Source organism: Saccoglossus kowalevskii, chromosome 19 (genome assembly GCF_978046115.1).
Source record: "Saccoglossus kowalevskii chromosome 19, keSacKowa6.1, whole genome shotgun sequence".
In the NCBI taxonomy this organism is placed as follows: Eukaryota; Metazoa; Hemichordata; class Enteropneusta; family Harrimaniidae; genus Saccoglossus; species Saccoglossus kowalevskii.
In genome coordinates, this window is record NC_140659.1 from 32,757,790 (window position 1) to 32,782,295 (window position 24,506).

General features: G+C 35.4%; 1 protein-coding gene across 9 annotated transcripts in view; it reads right to left on the reverse strand.

Moving 5' to 3' along the window:
- Positions 1 to 23,694, reverse strand: part of LOC102802108 (uncharacterized) — a 48,631-nt gene extending 24,937 nt beyond the window's left edge. For 3 of the 9 annotated variants that reach the window (XM_085493555.1, XM_085493556.1, XM_085493554.1), the window contains exons 1-7: positions 23,131 to 23,694; positions 21,858 to 22,515; positions 6,697 to 6,748; positions 4,960 to 5,098; positions 3,436 to 3,507; positions 2,145 to 3,091; positions 176 to 279 (exon numbers count right to left, since the gene is read on the reverse strand). In XM_085493555.1, coding sequence (XP_085349681.1) covers positions 176 to 279; positions 2,145 to 3,091; positions 3,436 to 3,507; positions 4,960 to 5,098; positions 6,697 to 6,748; positions 21,858 to 22,472 — 1,929 coding nt within the window. In that variant the 5' untranslated portion in view covers positions 22,473 to 22,515; positions 23,131 to 23,694. Of the gene's footprint in view, positions 1 to 148; positions 280 to 2,144; positions 3,092 to 3,435; positions 3,508 to 4,959; positions 5,099 to 6,696; positions 6,749 to 21,857; positions 22,516 to 22,989; positions 23,080 to 23,130 lie in introns of those variants that run through there. The other 6 variants (XM_085493553.1, XM_085493550.1, XM_085493552.1 and 3 more) reach the window with 5 other exon arrangements.
- Between the last annotated feature and the right edge of the window lie 812 nt (positions 23,695 to 24,506).

Consider the following 24,506-nt stretch of genomic DNA (forward strand, 5'->3'; position numbering starts at 1 on the left):
GATAACAGTCATTTTAGACATGCCAGTTAGGAAAAACAAACGTGCATTTAGATAAAGACAATACCCAAAACATGAACATGCACACAAAAATTATATATTTGTTGACATACATACATACAAGGGGGGTGTTTCAAAATTAGTCACTTACACCAAGCGTATACTGTGGCATAATTACCGCAAGAGCTTTTTCCTGTGCTTTTTTGAACATGTTGACATCATGTTCTGTAACACCACGTGGTAGTGAGGACCTAGGTTTGTTTGGCGGTGATCCTGGTGAACCTGGCAAATTGAATGTGGGAGAGAAAAAAAATGTCAAATTAATTAGTGTGGTGATAGTATAGTAGTTTTGATTGATGTGCCTAGAGGCAAGATAATAGCTGGTATTAATAGACCAACCAACAAAATAGGATTGTGTCTACGATTTCCTATTTTCATGATCCCAAAAATTGCAGCATGACATTCTATGACAGATGCAGATTAGTCAGCCATGAATTCAATGCTGATTGTTGTTGTTGTAACCACCCTAGTAACATATTGCAAAATCAGACACAGATTTCATCTTAAATTTGAAATAATTAACAATGACTGACAAAACTGCAGCAATAAATTATCAAATAAAATATGCAAAAACAACAAGTAAAAAAAAATACTATCTGACTGACTGATCATGAACCCCCTCACTACTGGCTGGCTGAAGACAATAAATGACTGTAAAAGATTAACAGAATTAAAACCAATAAAAATTGTAGTAATGAAACATCATTCAGATTTTTGAGTGAAATCCACACAATTTTGAAAAACAATCATATTTTCAATTCATATTTTGCTAATTATTTTTGAGTTAAGACATTGTCTCTTTGGTAGCTACCATCATGTAGATTTGAGGAGGGTGTGTTTCACTTCGATATTCTGTTTGCTGCTTCATGTCCAATTTCCATGGTGTCCCCAAGATACAATAAATGGAATGAAATGGGACCAGTAAACTGAAATTCAGACTCGGCAACAGACTATGCAAATAAGTTGTCAAGTGGAGAATCAATACAACAAAAAGCAATACAACAAACAGATGGGTCTGTACATCCAGTCCCAAGGTTGCTGTACAAGTCGGCACAATTTAGTGGTTATCATCAAAAGGTCTATATAGTAGAGTCTGGCTTTCAACTGACCAGTGTTATATGTATTTATGATCACTGACTGACACTTATTAGTCCTACTACTGGATGGAGGGGGATAGAAATTAGATCTCAAATTGTTGTAATACATGTTACAAAACACAATGGCAATGGTTTATTTTTTTTTTTCATGCATTACAATGGTTATGCTGTAAACAATATGTATGACTGTTGATTAAGTTCTTAATGCATGCATGATTGTATATTGACTGTTTTTGTAATTTTTTTTCTCTGAAATTTCCATGCATGATGGAATGGCCAATGTTGGATGGTCCTAATCACAATACACATAATATGAACAGGGGATAGCAACAACAAAGAGACTCGACTGAGAAAGAAAAGATGTGACATGCACGACAGCCAATATGCCCGTTAGAAAACAAAAGATGAACCACAGTGCAAGTCAGTGCAGAAAAAGAAACTGAGCTCAAATGCCAATAATTTTCAAATAGAGCATGTTTAATGTTTTTAAATTCCTAGTTTTCTAGACACATCCACCCTGAGAATACGTGGGGCACTGCACGATGCCGCATTAGGCTGGTAATTAACATCCACAGGTAGGCAGGCCTCTCAAGAACATAACATCACAGGCATCTTCCGTCAGTTTCCATCATGTTGCTACATCCTCGCTCACATACAGTGCACCACTTCTTCCAGGATGGATGCAAAGATGTATGCTCTCTTACTGCTTGTGTGTGAACCAGTGAAACAGCTTCTTGCTTCCAACGTCTCCACACAATGCTGAAGGACATTCAAACTCAGTTTGTTCAGATGAACAAAGTAGGATAGTTTAAGCAGGCAGGCAGGCAGGCAGGCAGGCATGGCAGACACACAGCAGGCAAAAGAAAGTGAGAAGATGGCCAAGCAAGCACCACAGAGGCTCACTACTACTACATGCTATTCTATGCGACTATCACTAGGAAGAGGGTATCTATGGGGTCAGTCAGTCAATCAGCAAACTCAGCTTCTTACCAGAGGGTTTGTGACCCCTTCCACGACCAGCAGACCCCCGACCAGCAGAGGTTGCAATAGGTGTTGAAATAATACCACTGGATCTGACACTTTGTTTGTTGTCTGTCAACTGTAGGGTCGGGGTAGCAGGTCTGCGCCCACATGACGCAGCGCTAACCCTCCCCCGTGCTGCAGAGGATGATAATGATGATGGGACTGATTTTGTAACCACTTCACCCTGTGTGGAGGATTGTGATTTAACAGCTGCACAAACAGGTTCCAGTCCTAAGGAGGCACTTGACAATTTGGCAGGCTGCTGAAATGCTGCTGATGTAGCCGAGCTAGGTCGTCTTCCACGTCTGGGAGGTACATACATGGGAGCTCCTCGTTTACGAGTTTCAGTTGGAGGATTATAAAGATGTGAAAGCCCATCAAAGAGTCCTTTTAACTGTCCACTACCAGACTTCAACATTTGTGGTGGATGTGATAATATTGAGGATGTCGATGAGAGTGAACTAGCATTAGAACTATCAGTACTCTTATTGTTACTATCCCTGTCCCTGTCTTTCTGATTTTCTTTGCTAATATGCTTTATTTTGGATTTCTTTTTCATCGTCCCTTTAAGTATTCGAAAATCAGCCAAATGTGAAGGGTATACACGTGTTTTTCTTTTGTTTGTAGGTGTAAAGAATTTTGTAAGGCCATCTATGAGGCCTTTAGGTTTGACTTTAGGAGTGTACAGACTCGTCTCCTGGGATGGAATGGGTTCTCTTTCATCCCCAGAGGATCCATCTGAATTGCTGATTGTCACTGGTTCTGACTTTGACACAGACCCCCTCCTCCCAGGGGATGAGGACTGCTTTTGCTTTCGATCCCTACCAGGTGATTGAAGGTTAGATAGTGATGACCGCCGGTTGTTAGAACGTGGTGGTCTTTCTTCAGGTGGACACCTTGGACATGCATACAACCTAGTAGGGAAGGTGAACGGAAACTCTTTATTAATGACTCTATAAACACGATAGTATTCCACTGTTGACAACGAGGTATTACATGAGACTGGCATTAGTAATAGTTTACTACTGTATTCACAAATCAGATACACATAATCAGTATCAAGTAGTATACCTTTAGTGCAATGAAGTGATGGAAATAGTGAATCGAAATATCACAAAAGCTATGTTGTCCACTCAGCTTACTACAATACATACACAACATTTTATTTATTCATATAAATACAGCCTCTATTCAGAGAGTAACAAGCATACACAAAACTAACCAGGCAGAAAGGCAGACGCACATGATATATACTTACATTTTGTGAGACTTGAATTTGTCACTGACATTGCCCGAGCCATCACATCCAGGATATGGACACGACAGAGACCTGATGATTATAAAAACAATTGTATTTCAAAATGCTTTCCAAAGATGAGAGGAAAACTGTATCCCCTCAATAACAAAGATATGGGCAGAATTGTCTCTTGAGATGCAAACAGCAGCATTGGTTGATTTAATGATTTGTAACATCAATTATTTGGTCATATCATGAGACCATCATTTCATAGCCAACAAGAAAAACAAATGTAAAGCAAATGTGAGGCATGAAGACAACTTAAAATAATAAAAACAGTATTTAGTAGTAAACTTTGATCATTATTATTCAATTTAATATTTTATCTATATAATAACAGATTGTAGGTCTAAAAGTAAGATGGAGAAAACAGCTAGCTGAATGCCCGACTGAGAAAGTGATACTGAAGCAATCAACGTCAACACAAACACTTAGTGAAGTCATGGAGGTAAAAGACAGGAGGAGTGACAACTGGTTTAGGATCAAAGGTTCCATGATCATTTCCACTATTTCCAGCAAACAAATTATCTACAGATGAATCAACATATTACGGACATACTTTGAGAGTCCCAGGGATTATTCAAAAAACCGCCGGGCCAAAGGACATTATTTAAAATGGTGTCGCTGGAAAGCATTCGTGAAGACGGAAGTAAATGAAATTGAAGAAGTTGCGATTGAAGAAGATAAATTTTGTCTCAAAAACATAACGCCTGGATAATAGCGAAAGATGTGCCCTGAAATCATGCAATACGTTAACAACAAAAAAACCTTGAAAACAGTTAAAGTTCTAACGTCTACTGCATGTGCGGAGTACTCTGGAGGAACATAGTTTTAACACCATTGCAAAGATCGTAAAGTAGGCAATTTAAACTAACGCATAAGTAGGCCAATTTGGTGCAACCCTATGAAAACAGCAGTTGAAGCAACCTATAGAAATTCCACGAAAAAAACAGGAAAACAACACAACTTACTGATAGATCGGTCGATTTTGAAAATTCAAACATGAATAAACTTGTTATAACAATGGCATTCTTTCTAGACGCGCAAGTAAAATTACTTTTATTCTCGTAAAACACCAAATAGTAATCAAGAGAAAAAAAGACCTGCCCTTGGTTATGGGGACAGTGAACACAAGCATTGGAAATGATCATGGGTACTGTAAAATGACTAATTTTCACTGGGTTTAAATTTCACTGATTTACCATCTCAGGCATATTCAGTGGGTTTTAAATTCACGGTTTTGTCATTTAGATAATGTGTTCTATGCTAAATTTTACATATTCACTGTGTTTTAATTTAGCGCATTTTTCCAGTCAGCGAAATAAGCTAAATTAAAACCCAGTGAATAATTACCCCCTTTACAGTATCAAAAGGACATTTAAACAGACAAGAGGATTAACTAAACTAGAAACAAAGGAAATTAAATAAGCTTAAAGCAGTTGTAACTCCTGTCTTTTACCTCCATGGTGAAGTGTAACTACTTACTTTGCACTGTCATCTTCTATTGCCTTTATTTTAAGTTTACTGTTCTTTCCAAGCTTACTCTGATACCTCTTTTTTACACTAGCTGCAGCTTCTAGAACATGTTTTCTCCCTGCTTTTTTCAATTTTTTATCTTTGAAACCTGAAAACAAAGTGTTTTCCTATTCAGCAAAAAAATTGGCAGAGACGCAGAAGCAGGATGCTGTGCCCTACTGAACTCTCTGGTGGAGAAGTACGCTGATATTTTATACGCCGAGAAAGTGAAACGTTGTAGAAGTTCTGATTAACTTTGAATGTCACAGTGACACCAATAACCTACATGTTTTGTAACATCATGTATCAAGTTTATGATCTGGAAACTAGTTTATAATTGTTATTCAGCTGTTGTCTGGTGACTAAGCATCAGTTTAATGTTTGTTGTGCTTGTTGATTTGCAGAGCAACATAGAATAGTAGGGGGCAATATTTTAGAGGGCTGTAAAAACACTTCACTCTGGAGTGAATCTAAAAACAAGCAGCCTGTCGGCCGAGATAGCTCCGCTGTTAGCAATGCACATTTCAATTAAAGAACTGAAGATATCATTAGAAAATGAACAATATGTATAGTATCAAAGCAATCGGACTTGCTGTTTTCAACAAGAATTCAAAAATATCACTTTTCACAAAAATATTCATCAAAACAAGAAATAACTGGACGAGCACTTAAACAATTATTACCAGTCTCTGTACCAACTTTGAGCAGAATTGGATGACATATGTACGAGAAAAAGCTGGTAACAGCTAGAAAAGCTTTTTGTAAAGATTTTTGACAAAAATGGCCACCAACCAGTCAAAATTCATTCAATCAAAAAATAACTTGATGTGCACTTGTACAACATCAATTCCAGTCTCTGTACCAATTCTGAACTGAATTGGATCACACATGTGTGAGAAAAAGCTGGTAACACATATGCACACACGGACAGACGGTCGGGCACGACTTAATTTAATTTAGATATTTAAAGATATTTATCATCACAAAATGAACAAATCTGAGCGAGGTCCACATGTAGTACCTATATATGTAATATCAAAGCAATTGGACTTGTGGTTTTTAAACAACAAGTCGAAAATATAACTTTTTACCAAAAATATTTATCAAAATTAGAGAATTGAAGACATCATCATGAAATGAACAAATCTGAGAGAGTTCTACCTGTAGTACCTATATATGTAATATCATAGCAATCAGATTTGCGTTTTTTAATAAGAAGTCAAAAATATTCATCAAAATTGGAGAATTGAAGATATCATAAAATGAACTAAGAGAGGCCTACCCAAGGTACATATACACTAAGTATCAAAGCATTCAGGCTTGTAGTTTTCAAGAAGAAGCCGAAAAAGTAAAACGTTGACACTGACGACGATGACGGACAATCACTCATATGATAAGCTCCGCTCTACAGAGTCGATAGCAGAACTAAAAATACAAGCAAATAAACACCAAGCAAAAGTAATTATGCTACAAGGCCAAAAATTGTGCTTTCTGTCACAGTTTATTGTGAAGTGCACCAGCATGGTTTCTTTTTTCAGAGGATGTGTTTTGTGGATCCAAACCAACCTTTAATGCATATATTCAAATCATTATTTAATATATATTAAACATTGAACATATATATCATATGTTGATGCGATATTGATTACATACAAAAAATTGTTAGGTCTAAAAGCATAATCTCTTCTTTTTTTGCATAATCCTTACCTTTTTTTGATTGCACATGAAAACCACTACTACTGGAGAGCTGTAAGTCCTGCTGATACAAATGAAATAATAACAATTATGCCAAAACCCAAACAGAGATGCAATAAAACCCACCACAGAGTAATGACTAGACACAATTGGTCACTATGTTGTCATCCATACGCACAAAACAAAAATTCCATCAGAAATTGCATATTCCTCTGCATCTTTGTGGTTGAACCTCTATATCTGTGAGATCACATGACCATATATGGTTATGAAATATGTTGATCAGATTTAGTGTGCAATGTCTTATATAACACTGTGTGAATGTCTATCTGCAATAGTGCTGATATGAATTTGTACGAACAAATTGAAGTTGGTAACTACAGTACAGTTCTCGCGGAAGCTTTGGCTTTACTTCAGCTTCACCTTCGCTTCAGCATCGCATCATTATGGCATTGTTATGGCTTTAGCATCGCTTCAATGTCGCGACATTAAAAAGTTAGGCGGTTATCGCTTCGCTTCATTGTGGCCTCATTATGGCGACAATGTGGCATCAGCATCGCTTCATCAAACAAAGAGGTACAGAACTCATTTCGCCCAACCTCTCGCCCGCTTCTGCTTTTCAATCGCTCGCTTTTGCGACCGCTTGTTGAATTTCCGCTTTATTTTCAACTGCAAAAATTCGGACTACTAACAATTTTATGGTTTTCATAGATCACGGTTACTAGTTTAGTAATCGTGCATAGATGTTAAACAACCGTCAAAAGTTCAAATACTTTTTGTTTTAACTATCTATAATTATATGCACGCAATCTGATCCTTTGACCTAGATTTGGCTGGGATTGACGATTTTATTTTAAACAACTTATTCTGACGTGACGCACTGCTACAAAATGTATTTCAACAGAAGTACGACATGGTTGTCTGGGTTTCTTTTCCTGACTGTGTTGAGTTGATGATTTGTATAATTATTGTTATTTCCCCCAAGGAGAACACAAGCCAAAGGACCATGAAGCTAAATAGAAGTACCACGCATGGACCGAGTACAGAAAATATTTCTAAGGCTAAAATAAAACCTAATATCTCTTTGTGTATTTGTCAATTTTGCATATATTTGTTGTGACAGTATGTTCATAAATATCTGGAAAAATCTCGTCTTTCCGACAGTGTCCCAATAATTTGTTTGGAATATCGATCCCCGTTGGTTTCTCCAAACGGTCCTGACGTCCATTATTCAACATAATCAGCATTTATTTATCGTAATTCATGGGGATCATGTCCCGCAATTTGCAGGCTGTAAAACCAAATAATTAAACATGTACTATTCATTATATATATTTTTTTACCTCGTGAAACTACAACACAGCGTAGAGTTGTCATGGTGAAACAGTCGCCTTGAAATCGATGGAACTTCAATTATCCATTTCTCGCCTTGAAATAAAATTTAAAAAATTCGAAGAGCATCGGGAGATATATTATTAACCAGTCTTACCAACCGCTAGCTTTATTTTATTCAAATCCATAAAATTCACGAGTTTTTCGACATTTGTTGGCAACTTCCGCGCTAAAAAAGGTTGAAAATGTGGGTGTGGTTCTCTCGCAAAGTCCCGTTGATAATACGGACAAATATGGTTCTGTTACCCAGGTCGTGCTCCAATCAGGTGACTTTCAGCAAATCAATGATGTTGTAACAAAGCATATTTGACGCTAATTGAAGGGTCGTCGTACTGTCCAATCTCCGGCGTCGATTCACTGTGCTGTGACAGGCTTCACAATCATTCACTGAAAAACATCGGTATATTTTGGCAAACGGCTGGGATTTGACCTCAGTTCAAAAAAAAGAAAAAAGAAAAACTGGGCTGAGATACAAATCAGTTTTGCAAGTTGGGAAATAAGGTAAACCAGATTGGGGTCGATGATATTCAGTATCGAAGGACTTCCGTGTGTATAATGAGTTTCAAATTGTTCATCGACTGGTCACCAAATATTTACGGCTACAACTAAATGAACACTTTTTTTTTTGAAGCCCAATAAATTATTTCTGCATGTCAAGTGCTATTCGATTTTTTACCAGGCCTGTGGCTCGTTTTTATTTGAAAATATTTTTTTTTGAGAATACTTTTAAAGTACGTATAGATCGAGCTCAGGTCACTGATCGTGATTTAATTTTGAAAATTGGATGTAAAATTTTACCAGACCGACGCCACCACAACCATCCAATCACAGTTGGAAATGTACGCACTTGTTTTGGAACTTTGTATCAAGATGGCCGGCGACAACGCCAGGCGGCGTTCGCGCGTTTTGCATGTATTAGTAGTCCGGGCATGGGATCGAACACGGCTAAAATTAAACGAAACACAGAAAAATACCACCAAAATGAGGAATCTGAATCTGTTCTCTTACCAGCAAATAAAATGAACGAAAATAAGGTAATTTTATAACAAGAACAGTTTCATTTCGTATAGCAAATTGTGTTTCCGAACGACGATTGCATCGTGTGATTTAAATTTATCACGTTTTTCCTTGCAGTCAATATGACACTCGTCACCTTGCAGATTGCAATGTACTTCACATAGTTTTTGGTACCCAATACTCGCAACATTAAATAATTAAACAAGATATCTTTTTAAAATGTCATTTTACTCTTGGTCATATTATTTTATTCTCCTTATCGCTTTTAATTTCAAATCGATTACATATCGAACTTCTGTACACGTGTTTTTTTCTCTACTGCCTTTCCATGTGAAAATAATGATGTCATATTCATGTCACAATACTTTGAAGTTGATGCCATGGGACTGCGAAGCTGAGGCCACAATGATGCCACAAAATAAGAGAGGCGAACACAGCTTCAATTTTCAATGACACGAAGCTGATGCCACAATGATGCGATGCTGAGGCGACAATGAAGCCATGCGTATGCGACAATGATGCCACAAAAACCAAAGCTTCCGCAAGAACTGTACTATACTACCGTATATCCCCGCCAGCTCTATGTGTCGGGAATAATGAGCCACTGTCTACTGGTCACCCTGATACCATCCATAGATGCTCCGCTCCCCCAGTGCATTTGGTCACCGAGTCGTAAACACAATAAACACAAAGATAGTTAGTCAAATGTACCCAACCAAGTACACTTGGCCTCTAAGACTGAATTGTTAGATAGACATTCATATACACACACATACACTAAAGACCACTAAGAAGAATTTCACAATTTAAACTGGTACAGTAGTAATTAGCAGCACCTGCAGTTTGATTGATAAATAACAATGAATGGATGACTGGATCACTGAGAAGCTGACTACACTACATGTTAATCATCATTATCTGTCTAGTCAGTCTCCCTATCGATTCAAGTCATGATCACCTATGGAAAGTCAATGCCATAGAGACAACAGGGTGCCAAGCAGCAAACAGATCATGGCATGGCATATAATCTCCTCTGCAGGCTGAACATTTAGCTCTATCAATACCCATATTGATATTCTCAGCCAAGTGGCAAGAAAATTATTTTTGCTTTTTATTAGCAGCATGGATAGAAAACATGATAAATTGTTTATTGATGAACAGGCCTCTTTATTAATATAGAGTGAATGATCTGGTCTCATGCACGGCAAGATGGGAATTAATTGTGTTTACAAGAGAAAGCTGTTATCACTTGTAGGCTCTTATTAACTTAACAATTGCTTCACACATGATATAATGGCCGAGCTTCAACATCTACATAGGAGTGTCTGCCCTTCAGATCATGTAACAAATATAGACTAACACTGATATTTTACTGATTAACAAAATAGGCCCTGCTTTGATAAAGTATTCAAAAGCAGATTTTACTGCTCTTTTGACTAAGCTTTCATTTTCAATTAAATACCAATATTTATTAATAAGACACAAATAGAAGCAAATACTAAATATTATATAATTAAATATTGGCAAGCAATTGAGTTTAAAAATCATTCTACAAGCCAATGAAATGAAAATATTTATATAGTTTTCCCAATTTGAAATGAAACGTGCATACAAGGGCAAATGTGATATTACACAAAATCTGATTACAAGTATTTCATTTAGAAATATTAAGCACAAGAATATGGAAATACATCTAATGTTTGCTTCATATACACTTAACCAACGAATCAGGATGTATACTGTGTACATCAACAATGAGGTTAGGGTTACTATGACGATGCATTATTCCCATTAATTTACAATTTTTATTTTGTTCGCTTGTTAAATCAGTCCGTGCTATTCACCCTATTAAGTAGCAAGGCAGTCAATTGAGCATGTCAATCAAATCACTAATACTAAGCAGTGGCCTTTACTTAAATCACTTGTACGTTACCCAATCACAAGTCTTTTAATACCTTCACTATTTTAGTCATTAAATCGGCACAAATCATATGAAGATATTGCAGTGATGAGGATATACAAGATGGCTCAACTAACCAGGGAATAAAACTGTATTGAGCAAATAATTTATATCCAATTAAGAGGAGAAAATTCAGAAAAAAAGGGGGAAATGATTGATGGGAAGATAAAACAAACTTATTTCTATCCATAAATCCACAAATTCAACTTGGGGATAATACAATGAGATATACATGTATATTATCTGCCCTGAGTGGAACTTCCTTGTTTAGGGCCTCTTCTCTGTTGAATATAATCACAGATAAGGAAGCAGTGAGTTATTAGTGTGTAGAGTTAATGCAGACAATGACCTGATGGCTTCTACACAAACACTGGTAATAGGTTCTAGCTAAATTGCCTCCTTGGAAACATTATAACGTCATGATACTGATATTGTCATCATCCTCCCTAGCTTGTCAACTAAAATTAAATATACATATTTGTGTATAGGTCATCATTATGTCGTTACTTATCACTGTCTTTTGATCTATCCCCATTGTCAGAATAATTCTATGATAACTTATCAATATCTACTTGTTTTTGGCAATTCTAAATTGCCAGTAACTGTCAATGAAGAGGCCTAAATTAATGCATCACAATGACATGCCAGTTTGAGGGCATTTTTTCCTTTTTTATTACGATTTGCTCAATAAATTAGGGCAGCAGACATTTTATATAATGCCTTCTCGAAAATCAAAATTTATTGCTCTGCAAAATATTCTTACTGCAATAGTTGCCATGAGCTGGTGAACACAAATTTTTGTAAATAATCTGATTGGCATTGCAGAAAAACTAGTCTAAATTAAGCCAGATCTTCACTGTTAAATTTGCCTATCACTTTTCTTGTTACGGTTAAATTACTTGATAGTAGGAGTATTGATATGCATGCTAATTGGTTAGAGACCTCAGGTAATTTAGTTGCTTGACATAACCACCTACGGAAATGCACATAAACTGCAATTGCAATACAATTAATTCTGCACTGAGAGAACCGAATGATAACTCGGCAATATTTAGACTGCACTATAGCAATGCAAGTAGTCCCTCAAGTACACAAATCTTTGGCAATGTGTACACGTAGCTTGAGTGCAAGAAATACTAACTGTCTGTATAAATAAATATTTTAAAACAAATATTTAATATCTGGGGGTATATCACAGTCACACCTACAATTCCATTTAGTGTTGATGGATAAGGGTACACCCACCGGAGCATCAAATATAAAGCAAATTTAACTTGTATAGACCTAAGGGAAAACAGAAATAAGCCATGAATACGAATTACTATTGGGAATCACCTGAACTTGCAATAATACAATAGTGTGCCGCATATGGGGGGGGGGGGGGTTACTACACTGGTTGTAACTGCGTTTTGAGATTCAAACACCCAGTTTAGAGTAAAATAACTAAATGCAATTATAATCACAGAAACACCATTGTTAATATCAATGCTCAATACAGCAAAGGTCACAGCATATGGTTGGGTGTTTTAATATCAGTCTCCTCTGGTAGAGTATGAATAACAGTCAATACACTTGGAATAACAAGAGGGTAATTTGAGTGTAATAGGTGTGAAATAGAAAGTCAATTAGCCATGTAGGAAAAACTGATTGATTAACAAGTCTAAATATGGTTTGTCACATGTCTTTCTTTTTAGTAGCTAGGGATTCCTTTGATTAAATTTATAATACCGGTAATGAATAGTAGGTAGTGCAGTTGGAATACCAGTTAAGTTGGATTTATAGAGATGAATCCTAGCATATTTCATCACTGTCCGTGAGAATTGCCCAACATTTCAAGCATTAATTCTACTCTACTATGCAGCAAATAAAATTGTTCATATTAAGATATTAAGCATTAATGTCTTGTTATTATATTTGAAAAGCTTGTATTTAAAATATGTTTTTTTTTAATGTATTTGGAATTAATATTTACCAATAATAGGATACTGGAACTAATACAGAACAAGTCTCCAGAGAGCAGGTTATGTATTTTTTATTAAATACTGCAGTGACTCAGAAAGGTAATTGGCATTTGTCATTGTAAAACATGTTTAAATAAACATCTTTACTATATTGCACAAATAGGAACATGGCGGAAATTTCCTGTCCAATAAGAAGATAAATAATTCAAATACCATACAATGATCAGCATTGAAAGGTCAAACTATCACCTCCTATAAGCAATGATTCTAGTATATGGCCACATTGATCAAGTCTTATGTTCAATATAGTGCTAATGAGATTTTTAGGTGAAACACGATTAATTGTTTTTAACTGAAATTAACTAAACTATTAAAAACTAATTCTTAGCAACAGGAATTATACTAACATTTTTCTCTTCAAATTCCAGATCAGTTAGAAAACATTATTTGCCTGTAATCACATATTCGGTTACTTCCTAAAGGTCAAAACACTGAATCATGGATTTACTGCTGCAAATCAGAAATAATGCCCCACGGGAACGACATCTTTGCGTAGAATTTAAGAGGATGTGAAGATTGAAATGCAGCTTAATTGGGTTTAATTTAAGCCAATAAATTATTTATCAAACTAACAGTATATGTTTGGATTAACTAGTTTTATTTCACTGTTAAGCTTTGTCTTACAACCCCAACAAATTGATAAACTACTACATACAGATTTTCTATATGGCTTGAGTGGAGGATATGCCTGTGTGTTGTCACCCCAGAGCTGGTTAATTATTATAGGTAAGCTGCAAGTACCAGCCTCAATGTCAATTATTGCAACATGAACACAGGTTCTTTGAATGTAAATGCAAAATGAGATGCTAGCCACAGATAGAAAGAACAACTGTATATGTGGGACAATTTAATCAGTGTTAACTAATTTATTGAGCATGTCAACAAATGGAAACATCATGCTTTGATGAAAAGGTCATCATGCAAGGCTAAACTCCCTCACCACCACACTAAGTAGCTGAATATTTAAGCTCAGGGGGGAAAAAAAGACAGCAGAGAGCTATTTTATGGAAATTGCTATCTTCATCCACCCATGATGAATATGGTAACCATGACAACCAACACCATCCAGGGTGAATTGTAATATCCTTGTATCAAGAATAATTGGGATGTTTTGATACATTGTACTGATAAGTGGTGGCTATTTGTTTTTCTGCTCCCATGATTTCTTTCACTTCAGGGAAGGAGGAAGTGCTATATTGCTGTCAATATTGATCACAGCGTGCAGGTGAAGTAAGATACTTCAAAGCATTAAGCATCTTGCCCTGTATTAGTAAAACACCACTGCACCACTGCTAACACAGTAACCAGACCTATATATATATACAACTTACATATTCATATATATTCCACTAACTTACACATGTCCATCAAATCCATAACATTTGCACAAATTTTGGGTAAAAGATTTTAGGTTCCTTGGTGCTGGAGCTCAGTTTTCATAAAAAGGCTATTGTAATGTTAAAGCAGGCGTCTTAAGAAAAGAATTAATATAAAAAGGAAACAAAGGGGAAACCCCAGATAATTTTATTTTTGTACAAGAGATGACAAATCACAACATAAATTTTTAATTACTGTTAGGTAAAGTAGTTAAATTAAACAAAAAACTAAAAACTTTATACAAGTAAAATACAATATTTTTCAACACAAAATTTAAATATGAAGCTAGGAAAGGGGATGTCAAATGGCATGTTTTTACATCTGACAGAATTTTTAACACCTTGTTCGACTGATTTAACAATTCTATCACACATTATTCCCTAGGCATAATCTAATACGGTTCTATTCCATTGCTAATCTAGATACAAGAGAGAATCACTATGACAATTATATCTTTCATTTAATGATAGTGATAGATACTTGCCAGCAGGCAATGCCCTATACAACATTACTCACAAGCACAAATATGTATTTGCACCTGTCATTAAAAAACTGATATATTTTTATGAACTGAAAGCAGATATATCAACAACACTGTTGAATAATTAATCAGCATGTTACTTAACGTAAATATAGGCAGTAGCCTAATGATTAAGCCTGGGGCATGTTTCGGTGTGTTTTATGTCTTACCACATTTCTAATTGAGAAATCAATATTCAAGATAACAGTGTTAGAAAAGCAAAGCACACTTGTTATAAATTTCTGTTTCTGAAATCATGTCAAAAAGCCCAAACTTAGGAGCAGTGAAGAATCAGCATATATCTTAATAGATTAGAATTGTTAATTTGTACATGTGGGAGATAAATATCTGACAGAGTAAAAAATAAATAAATAACAAATTAAATGTTCTATGAGAAAAATTCAGAAGCATTGAAGACTACCATTTCAAGGTCAATTCACACTAAGGCAAACAGCAATTATTGAACAGGAAATCATACGAATAACCAATAATGCAATATTAAATTGGCCACCAAAACCATTTTTTATGTTTAACATTTTTTTACTAATCTCAATTATGGTCTCTATTTTTTTTTTTTAATTATTAAGCATACGAATTTGACAATTTTTTATTATGCCAGGCCTGTTTAACACTTTGAGCATCATTGTCAACTTTTGGCATCAACCACAAAATATTCCTTACAAACTGCTTCTGACATGAAATCCTACTACCTCCTACAGTGTACGTATAAAATGTTAAAACAATCAGGCTGTAGATACCTTGAGTGGAATGCTCAAGAGTTGTTGATTTCATGAGGTAAAACTCAATACACAAGCATACATAGTGAATATGAGCTATAACCCAACATGTTTGGTTGTTTAATCTGACATCTCAGCAGAGCTATAACTCTTTATTCAGAAACCAATGAGACTTGTAATCACTCCTGCAGGACATACATGTATTCAAGAAAATCAATAGAACTGCTTATCAAATATCACAGCAAAGATTTGTTCAGTGTTTAGTATTAAAAACAAGCTATCATAATGCATATAGCAAACTACATAACTTTCCATTATTGTCTAATGTTATAATAAAAGTAATCATCTTAAGAGTATGCTGGTAATCTCTTAACTGATCAGATACACTGTTAGCAGACAGGAAGAATACCAATTAGACTAATAGCTTTACCATTACATCTAATTTTATCAAGCATTCCATTCACAGAGATTCTTATCCTGATAAAAAAAATCACTAACTGTCTATCTCTACGGCAGTCTTCCATGCATACTTAATAGGTATGGCGTTTTAGTACATCAGTGATTTCTCACTCTTCAAATGGAATGCTTTAGCATCTATCCAGCCTGACTCATCAACCCAAAGGCATACATCTACACATATATCTTTACAACAACATGGTTTGGATTAATCAGGCAATGAAGACAGGAATTGACATAATTGATCTGAGAACATCACTTGGAGCGCTCTTCACAGTGATAAATTAAACTAATGAAGATGAACCACTGAACTATTATTGTTAGCTATTTACAAACTCACCTTAAAACCACCAAGTTGTTAGTTTATTAATAGTATTGTACAAAATAGGTTATTCAGGTATCTTAGATAATACAACATTGCTGGGAGATACCTCATATGTACATTCACAGATTCATGAGAGAAAATTCAAATAAGTTAAATGAATGACATGCTTTGGGGATCAGTGAATAAAAACACTTGGCTGAATATTATGAAATACAATACTAATAACAATGATGTGTCTATAAAGAGTCTATGCTGTGTAACACTTTGATGAGTCATATTTACAAAACATTTTCAGGATGAGGAATGATTCTAGTTTTATAGATTTGATTTCACTTTTACTAACTCTAAAAGAGGCATAAATCGCAAAAAAATAAACTCAGTATGCAACATTCTAGTGATGAATGTACATTCAATTGTATTTTGTTTTCATTGATAACTCAAAATCAAATGACTGCTGACTCATCCACTCACTCTACTAATCAAAGAAAGCGAAGTAAGAACTCCTGTGTGTTGAGAGTATTTTAGGAATATTAATTAAAGATTAGCCTTTCAAAAAAAGAAGCTTGATGACTAATATTGGTCAGCTATTTGAGATAGACACATGAAAACAATGTGATCACAGTATTGAAGATCATAATAAATGTGATTGTCAATCTAATTTATTCCAGAGCACCTCTACTACAAGTTCAATTTAAATCTAAATTTTTCAGATATCAAAATTTGGCTAATAATAATTAGATAATCAATATGCATGGTTTTCAACATTAAACTAATCATGTCTGGATTACCCCAGAGCTTCTACAAACCATATTTCAATGAAATATGATTATGCATATTACATGTATGCAAACTAGGTAAATTAGGTAATTAGTATGCTCAAATTTCAATTATAAACTCAGGTCTTTAGCATTGTCCCCAGGTACATAACTACCAAGTCTTATTAAAATTCAATAATTGGTTATTGAGATGTACACGTAGGTGGGGAATATAGACTATTATAGGTATTATTATGAATATACCGGATTATGCTGTAAATTCGCCCTGAGCCGTTAAAAGTTTCAAAGAAGTCATTGACACCTATTTTAAAAAATTATGTTTATTGGGACTAGCGTAAATGGGTAAGCTTCGTTTCGACAATGAACTGTTATCACCGTAAACAATGTAACATTATTCTTTAAATGCTCAGTTTATCTTTTGAAAAACAAATAATTTTTTTATTTAAAAACAAATCATGTCACTTTCATGCCGAAATTCAAGCCAAAAAGATCAGCAAATCTCTTCTGTGCTGCGTTCAATAACATTAACATATTTAAATGAGTTATGCTAATTTGAACGAGTTGGCATCGTCCATCATTTTGATTGGTTAGTTTGCGATTTGACCTGTTAGGTCAAAGAACACCGTCCCAGGTCAAAACATGGCGGATATTCATTTCTACAGCATCGAGCATTTAAACTGCGACCGGAATCATTCGCTTACGACATTAACATATTTAAATGAGCTATGGTAATTTGAACAAGTGAAATAAGTTGAAATTTATTTTCATTCCACAACAATTCAACAAATTTTTTTTGCATGTTATTATAATAACTACTAGGTAATAATCAACAATTGTGAAACTCAGGAAGACCGGATTGCGCTACCACGATCATTTACTACTGAACATGGCAGTTGTGTTCGTTTGTATTTGAAACTTCTTTTAGAATATACTTTCGTTACTAATAAAAAAAAATAAGTGTATTTGGTGCACGTTAATGTGATTCCAACAGGTCGTACTTCGACATTGATAATTCACTTCCGCATTGCGTTACCGGAAAGTCTTCGATAATTTCTGAAGAATTGAGTTGGTACAACACAGCATTCTGATCAGTTAATAACCAACTTGACCCATTAGGTCAAAGGACGTTGCTGCAAGTCAAATCTGCAAAAGCATCATGGCGGAAAGTGATTTTCATCGTGAGTTTGCATACGATCCAACACCTTTGTCAGTGGAGATAATGATGAGAATTTTGACTTTGTGTTCCAACAGACTCGATGTTTTTAATTTCGTAAATTTTGGTGGTACGTAATTAATATTGTAATAAAATGTGCATATTTTTTGTGGTTATTTCTGTTTCTTTATTGTGAAAATCAATGACGACGCAACTAATTTTGTAATTTGTCAAAGACGTAGCCTGTCACATGATGAATCACAATTTTCATTTGCACTTATTTTCGAGGGGGGATGCTTGGGTAAGCCACCCCTAAAAGATCGTGATTTTCTGAGTTGAGGCCACTGAGCACTAACGCGGTCAAGTACGGTATATACAAATTAAGTAATATTGACTAATAACTAATCAGATTTGCACAATCTCTCAGAGCACATATGTACCAAATTTCATTGAAATTTGACCAGTGGTTCTTGAGATATATGTGGAACAGACATACACACAGGGTATCTATAAAGACTCCCATTTTGTACTTCGCATACTGAGAGTCAAAAACCAAGATATAATATTTACTGCTCATGATAGCATATAAATGTACACTATAATCTTTTTGCGGGGCAAATTCCAATGATACTATTATAATAATTCATGCAGCAAGTCTTTCACTTCAACCAGTTCTCACAGAATGCAAGTTAATATGTAACAGCTTTTATACTTTTACGGTTCATCAACATCAAAGATGACAATTAGTGGTTGTCTTTCATTTTATAGCCAGTCCAACTGACCTTTCAAAGGAGTCAAACATGTTCTACATACAATTGGGTCTCTGTATAGAAATGCTGTTTCAAACACGTAAATGTTAACAGCGCTTTAAGGTGGCTATGATTTTTATTCAGACAGTAAAGAATCCAGAATAACTATTCTTGCTGAAAAAATGGCTAGATTGATCCACTTTAGTTGCACAATAAGATCTGTGAATAGAGGGAATGTTTGTTCTTTACACATACTACAGTTGCCATATAAGCAGACAGACAAACTGCTTTGTTGACAAAGCAAGTATGTATAAAGGCATTTTGCTGGTAAACAAGGCTGGTGGATTATTAAAATACCTTGAATTTCATAGGGATGTCATGATGTACATGTATACATAAGTAGTACACGACTCCCTACAGTGCACCACTAAATGAGGGAATTCCCCAAAGTGAAGTACCATCATTTAATAAGGAAACAATACAACTCGCAATGGAGCAATTTAGAGTCAGAATGCTGATTATAGTAATGCACAAAGAGCTGGAGGGCATAATGAATCATTTGTTTATCTTATAGAACACTGGGAACAAGGTGAAACCAGGTCAGTGACATTTGCTTATCATTAGCCAAGGTCTAACATAAAGTAGGGCACACAATTTAGTAGTTTATATGTGTACTGTGGATTTGTCTTGACATGTCAAAACACATCACATAGAACACTTTCAAACCATGCAGGTATCTATGGTCAAACCATACTCATAGACAAATATAATTATATGAATAATGTCTACGACATGTATATTTGAAACAAAGCTGCAAACTTGAAAGATAATTTATATTATCCATATATCATGAAGTCGAAAGGTAATACTGATAGTTCACACTATATCGATAATTTACCATTATAACCACACCGATTATTTTTTTTTATAGTGCAGTACATGTAGGGTATTCTTGCTCAATTAGAATCACATCTCTAATAGAGGTATACAAAGCCAAAAAAGTTATCATCTATCGTTTACACAAAAGCAATCCCTCCTGACAGTACTGCAAATTTAAATTTAGGCCGACTGGTAATTTTGTGATTTAACGTTCATAAAGACTATAGCTCATGAAAGTCTGTTATTTCCAAGAACATAAGAGAACTAAGCATTTTTCAAATATAATTTACATCACAATATAATACATTGAGTTTAGCTTATAAACAAATTACTCATCCCTAGCATACTTTTTGACTGTCATCCTGTTTTTTATTTATGTGTAAAGTAAAGTAGTTGTTGATGGTCACCCACCATAACCTGGCTGCAGGCTATCATACAATATTACAATTGAAAGGTCATTCAGGATATTATCTGGTCAATAAAGATGTCAACAAAGCATGTGGTTTCCGGTACACATTGTGGGTTCCTTTTCAAGGAACATATCATCAGGCATCCATGTAATTGTATATGCCAGGATATGTCTGATGACATAGCTATGCTCACCCACTCACTGATAAATACCCTGACGAGCCAGTAAAGAGGTCACACGAATACAACAATTAACTTTGAAGATAATTCTAAACATAGATAACTGTATTCTTTCATAGTCTCGAATTTGGGGATCTTGTCACCTTCAGGAGCACAGAGAACATGACCAGAACAGTCTCCAAGTATACATTTGGAACACAGTTATTAACAAAAAGGCCACTAAAGAAACCAGAACATGCAAACAAATCCTGCACAAGTTAAGGTAATTTACTACAATTAAAAACAGGTTAAAAATAGGCTAAAATTTAAAATTCTGAAATTAAAACATATATGGTCACTGAACTAATTTTTACACAAAACAACTTTGGTTAAGTTCCGCAGGTGGTTGTGTTTAACCGGGCCTGGTCGACGCCATGATAGCGCAATAAATTGCCATTTGATAGAGAGATTCAATGTAACTTTCACAAAAACATTTGGGAAATTGGAAAATATTATACATTAGTACAAGTTACCCATGGAATAATGCATTTACATGCATTGTTCCAAAATGGCCACTTTTTGGACTATTTTGCATTTCTTGACAACACATTCTTTCTCCATTAAAAACTTTAAATATGAATGACTTCCATGTATGTGAATCATTACACAACAATTTTTGAATGAGTAACTGTGATCAATTTTATCTGTTTCTATGGTAGCGAACTACCAATCATACAAAACCACTATCCAAAACATTTCTATACCAGCATTTAAAAATAAATTTCCCTATCAGATATGTAGAATACAGACGAAATATTACATGGTGTTTAAATTATTAACAAGGCAATTTATCACCAGAAAATCTCTTCTCTCTTAATGCTAGACTACAAATACATTTGGGAATACCCTTTCAACTTTTACCTTTGACCCAACAGTACAGTATATTGATTATACTCATTCATTCATAAAACCATGCGTACACGCATACTACAACCAGATTAGAAACATCAATATAGTGCTTATATGGACAACCATCAGACATGTTATACAAGACATGGAAAAAGGTTTTAGCTGGATTGTTAAAGTAACCACAAGTCATTTTAAGACAAAACAAAACAATGTGAACTAAAAAACTACATTCACATTTTCAAACACAGCATTCAGTAAAACACACCACATAATTTATCATACAAAATAAAATAAAATTCTTTTAGTTTAGTATCAAGAAAACATAAAATACTAACCTTACGAGGGATATTACCAGAGTCTGAGCTGTCGTCACCGGAGGGACTCTCGTGCATTGGACTAGACGAGTGTGAACTACTGGCAACCTCAAGTCCATTGCTTGCCCGACCTCCCCTATTAGGAGGTGATAGCTTGTAGTGTCGCCCATTCTTAACTAATTTACCAGCCTGTACAGATCGTTTTAGGGCAAGTCGCAGTTGAGCGTTCAAATCCACACCTGATGCAAGTTCAACAGTACATTTTTCTCGGACATATTTCTCTATACTTTTCAATGACAACCCCTTAGGTTCTCTGAGATCTTTAATAGCAGTTTTGATAAACCTGAAAAGCTCTGTAGTTTTGGTGATGATCACACTCCGACTCCTCATGGTGGTGCCCCCTCTTTGAGCCGGATCTTTGTACGAAGCAACACCTTTATTATAAACTCTCAAAACATTACCATCTTGGACATTCAGTTCAAGTTCTTCTAGAATTTCATTTTTACTCAGACCATGACTGGAACTCACTACATTGCAGATCCTATCGTCTGATGGCCTCTGTTTTTGTTTTTTTATTTTCTTGATTGCTTGCAAAATCCATTCAGTGGTTATGCATGATTCTCTCTCTCTAACCATTATGGCTATGTACGTAAACAGACATCCATACTTCACTGTGCAGCTGAAACAAACAAATAAATCATGGGTTAAGCACAAAAAGTCTACCAAAAAGTTTTCAAAGTTTCTTTTGTCCGAGGATGAACTTGATAGAGTCCTTTGTGTGGTTTCTTGTCTACTATTGTTATTAGGGTATCGACTGTGGACAAGCACCGGCGTTTCTAAAAGTTTGATGCCGTTTCAAAACAAAAGTAACACTAAATCAGTACAATGACAAATCCAGGAAAGCAATACAAACTTTTAAATTACCTAGAGACCCACTTAAATATAAGATTTAACGACCCTGGACAAAGACTACAATGACTGCCTTCCAAAGCTAGCTTGTTTACACTCGTTGTGGAAGCACAGACAAGCAGGCATACAGAACGGTTGAACATCGGAAGGCAAGAAAGCCAAGACACAAAACTTTGATATAAAACATTCCTTTAGGCAGAAACTAACTAAAAAAACGTTGAATAGCAATGAAAATGGTACTAACCGATCATCTCTGGAACTTGGAGGTCAAATTCAAATATTGAGTGAAACAACATGGCGCAGTCCTGCTACATTTCAAACAAGTAAAGGTCAAACACCGGACAAGTTTTAACGATATGATAGCAAAAAATAGATTGTTACCTACCATACGATATTGCAAATCTATCACTGCTTATCCCGCAATACTCAGTACCACAAAAGTCGTATCCACGTCTTGCAGAAAATCAACAAATCTTAGCAGCTCGGATTGCAAAACAAAGCTGCGTTTCTACACACAGCAGTCCAACCAACGGTCCCCGCACGACCGAGGTAGAAATAAACACCCAGGAACAGCCCCGATTCTTCTTCTTTTGTAGCCAAATTCCAACTCGTACGAGTTTGAAAACTCTCTTACGGTATAGTAAAAGGTTGAGCCGGTAAAAAGGTACACATGTGGGCCAAATTGTTGATGAATATATAATTTCTTGTGACTACACAACAAAAGATTCAATAGTCGCACGCTATAGTCTGCGCCTCTGTGTCACCTTTGCAGGCCTCAACATTGGGAGAACTTGGGTGCACGATCAGAAAAAAACATTCACTAATATTGTCGTATTTACTACAAATAGCGACATGTTATGGTCAACTATTTTTAGTTACTTCATTATATACGAGCAATACCCCTACTTCAACAAATATTACCGTCTCCTGAAATAAGACAGCGCTTTACATTGAATATTATGCCAAGCAGCTTCTAAATTCTTATTTCAGAAAATGTTCACAGTTTCCCGACGTTACGATAAAACCATAGTGGTGATTGGCTGATCAAAACATAACGATGTCTCTGATTGGCTTCTTTCAAATATCACACGCCCTTGTGGGGATTTAATTATTTGTGTCTGGCAAGTCACATTTAGATTAGTTAGGGTCAGTTGTGCTGAAATAAAGATGCTCCTAAAACCGACATTATGTTTACAGCGTTATACATCGTCAGAAATACGGACTACAAAGCCAACACAGAAACGGGAAAAGCTACGACATAAATACGGAGGCCTCGCAAAGGGTTGCGCCATCTGCCCGAGAGTTCGTCGACCTCTGTCTTAATCGTACGATGGCGCTGTTCGTTGTTAATGCGTCTTCAAGCATGAGAATCAAAATTACTGTTAAAATTGATTTTTCATGTAAAAAGCTAATTTGTTTGACATGTGTAATTTATTTGTTAACTGATTTAGCATAAACATTGAGGTGAAAACAATATACCTACATAGCTAAAACTACTGGTACTATCAACACAACAAACCCATTCCTATTAAAATTCAAACTAAAGTAAGCCGTTTCTATTGGCCAATTGAATAACGTTAGAATATTTTCAGATGACCTCATTGTGCACTGTGCAAGTTGATTGGCTGGCTGGATTCAACTGCCATAAAAAATTATAAATATGAATATGCAGGGACTAGGTTTAATTTGCGTCACTATTTCTCTCATCCCAACACATTCCCTTCACTTTTTTTATAAATACACTGTATTTATAAAATTCAA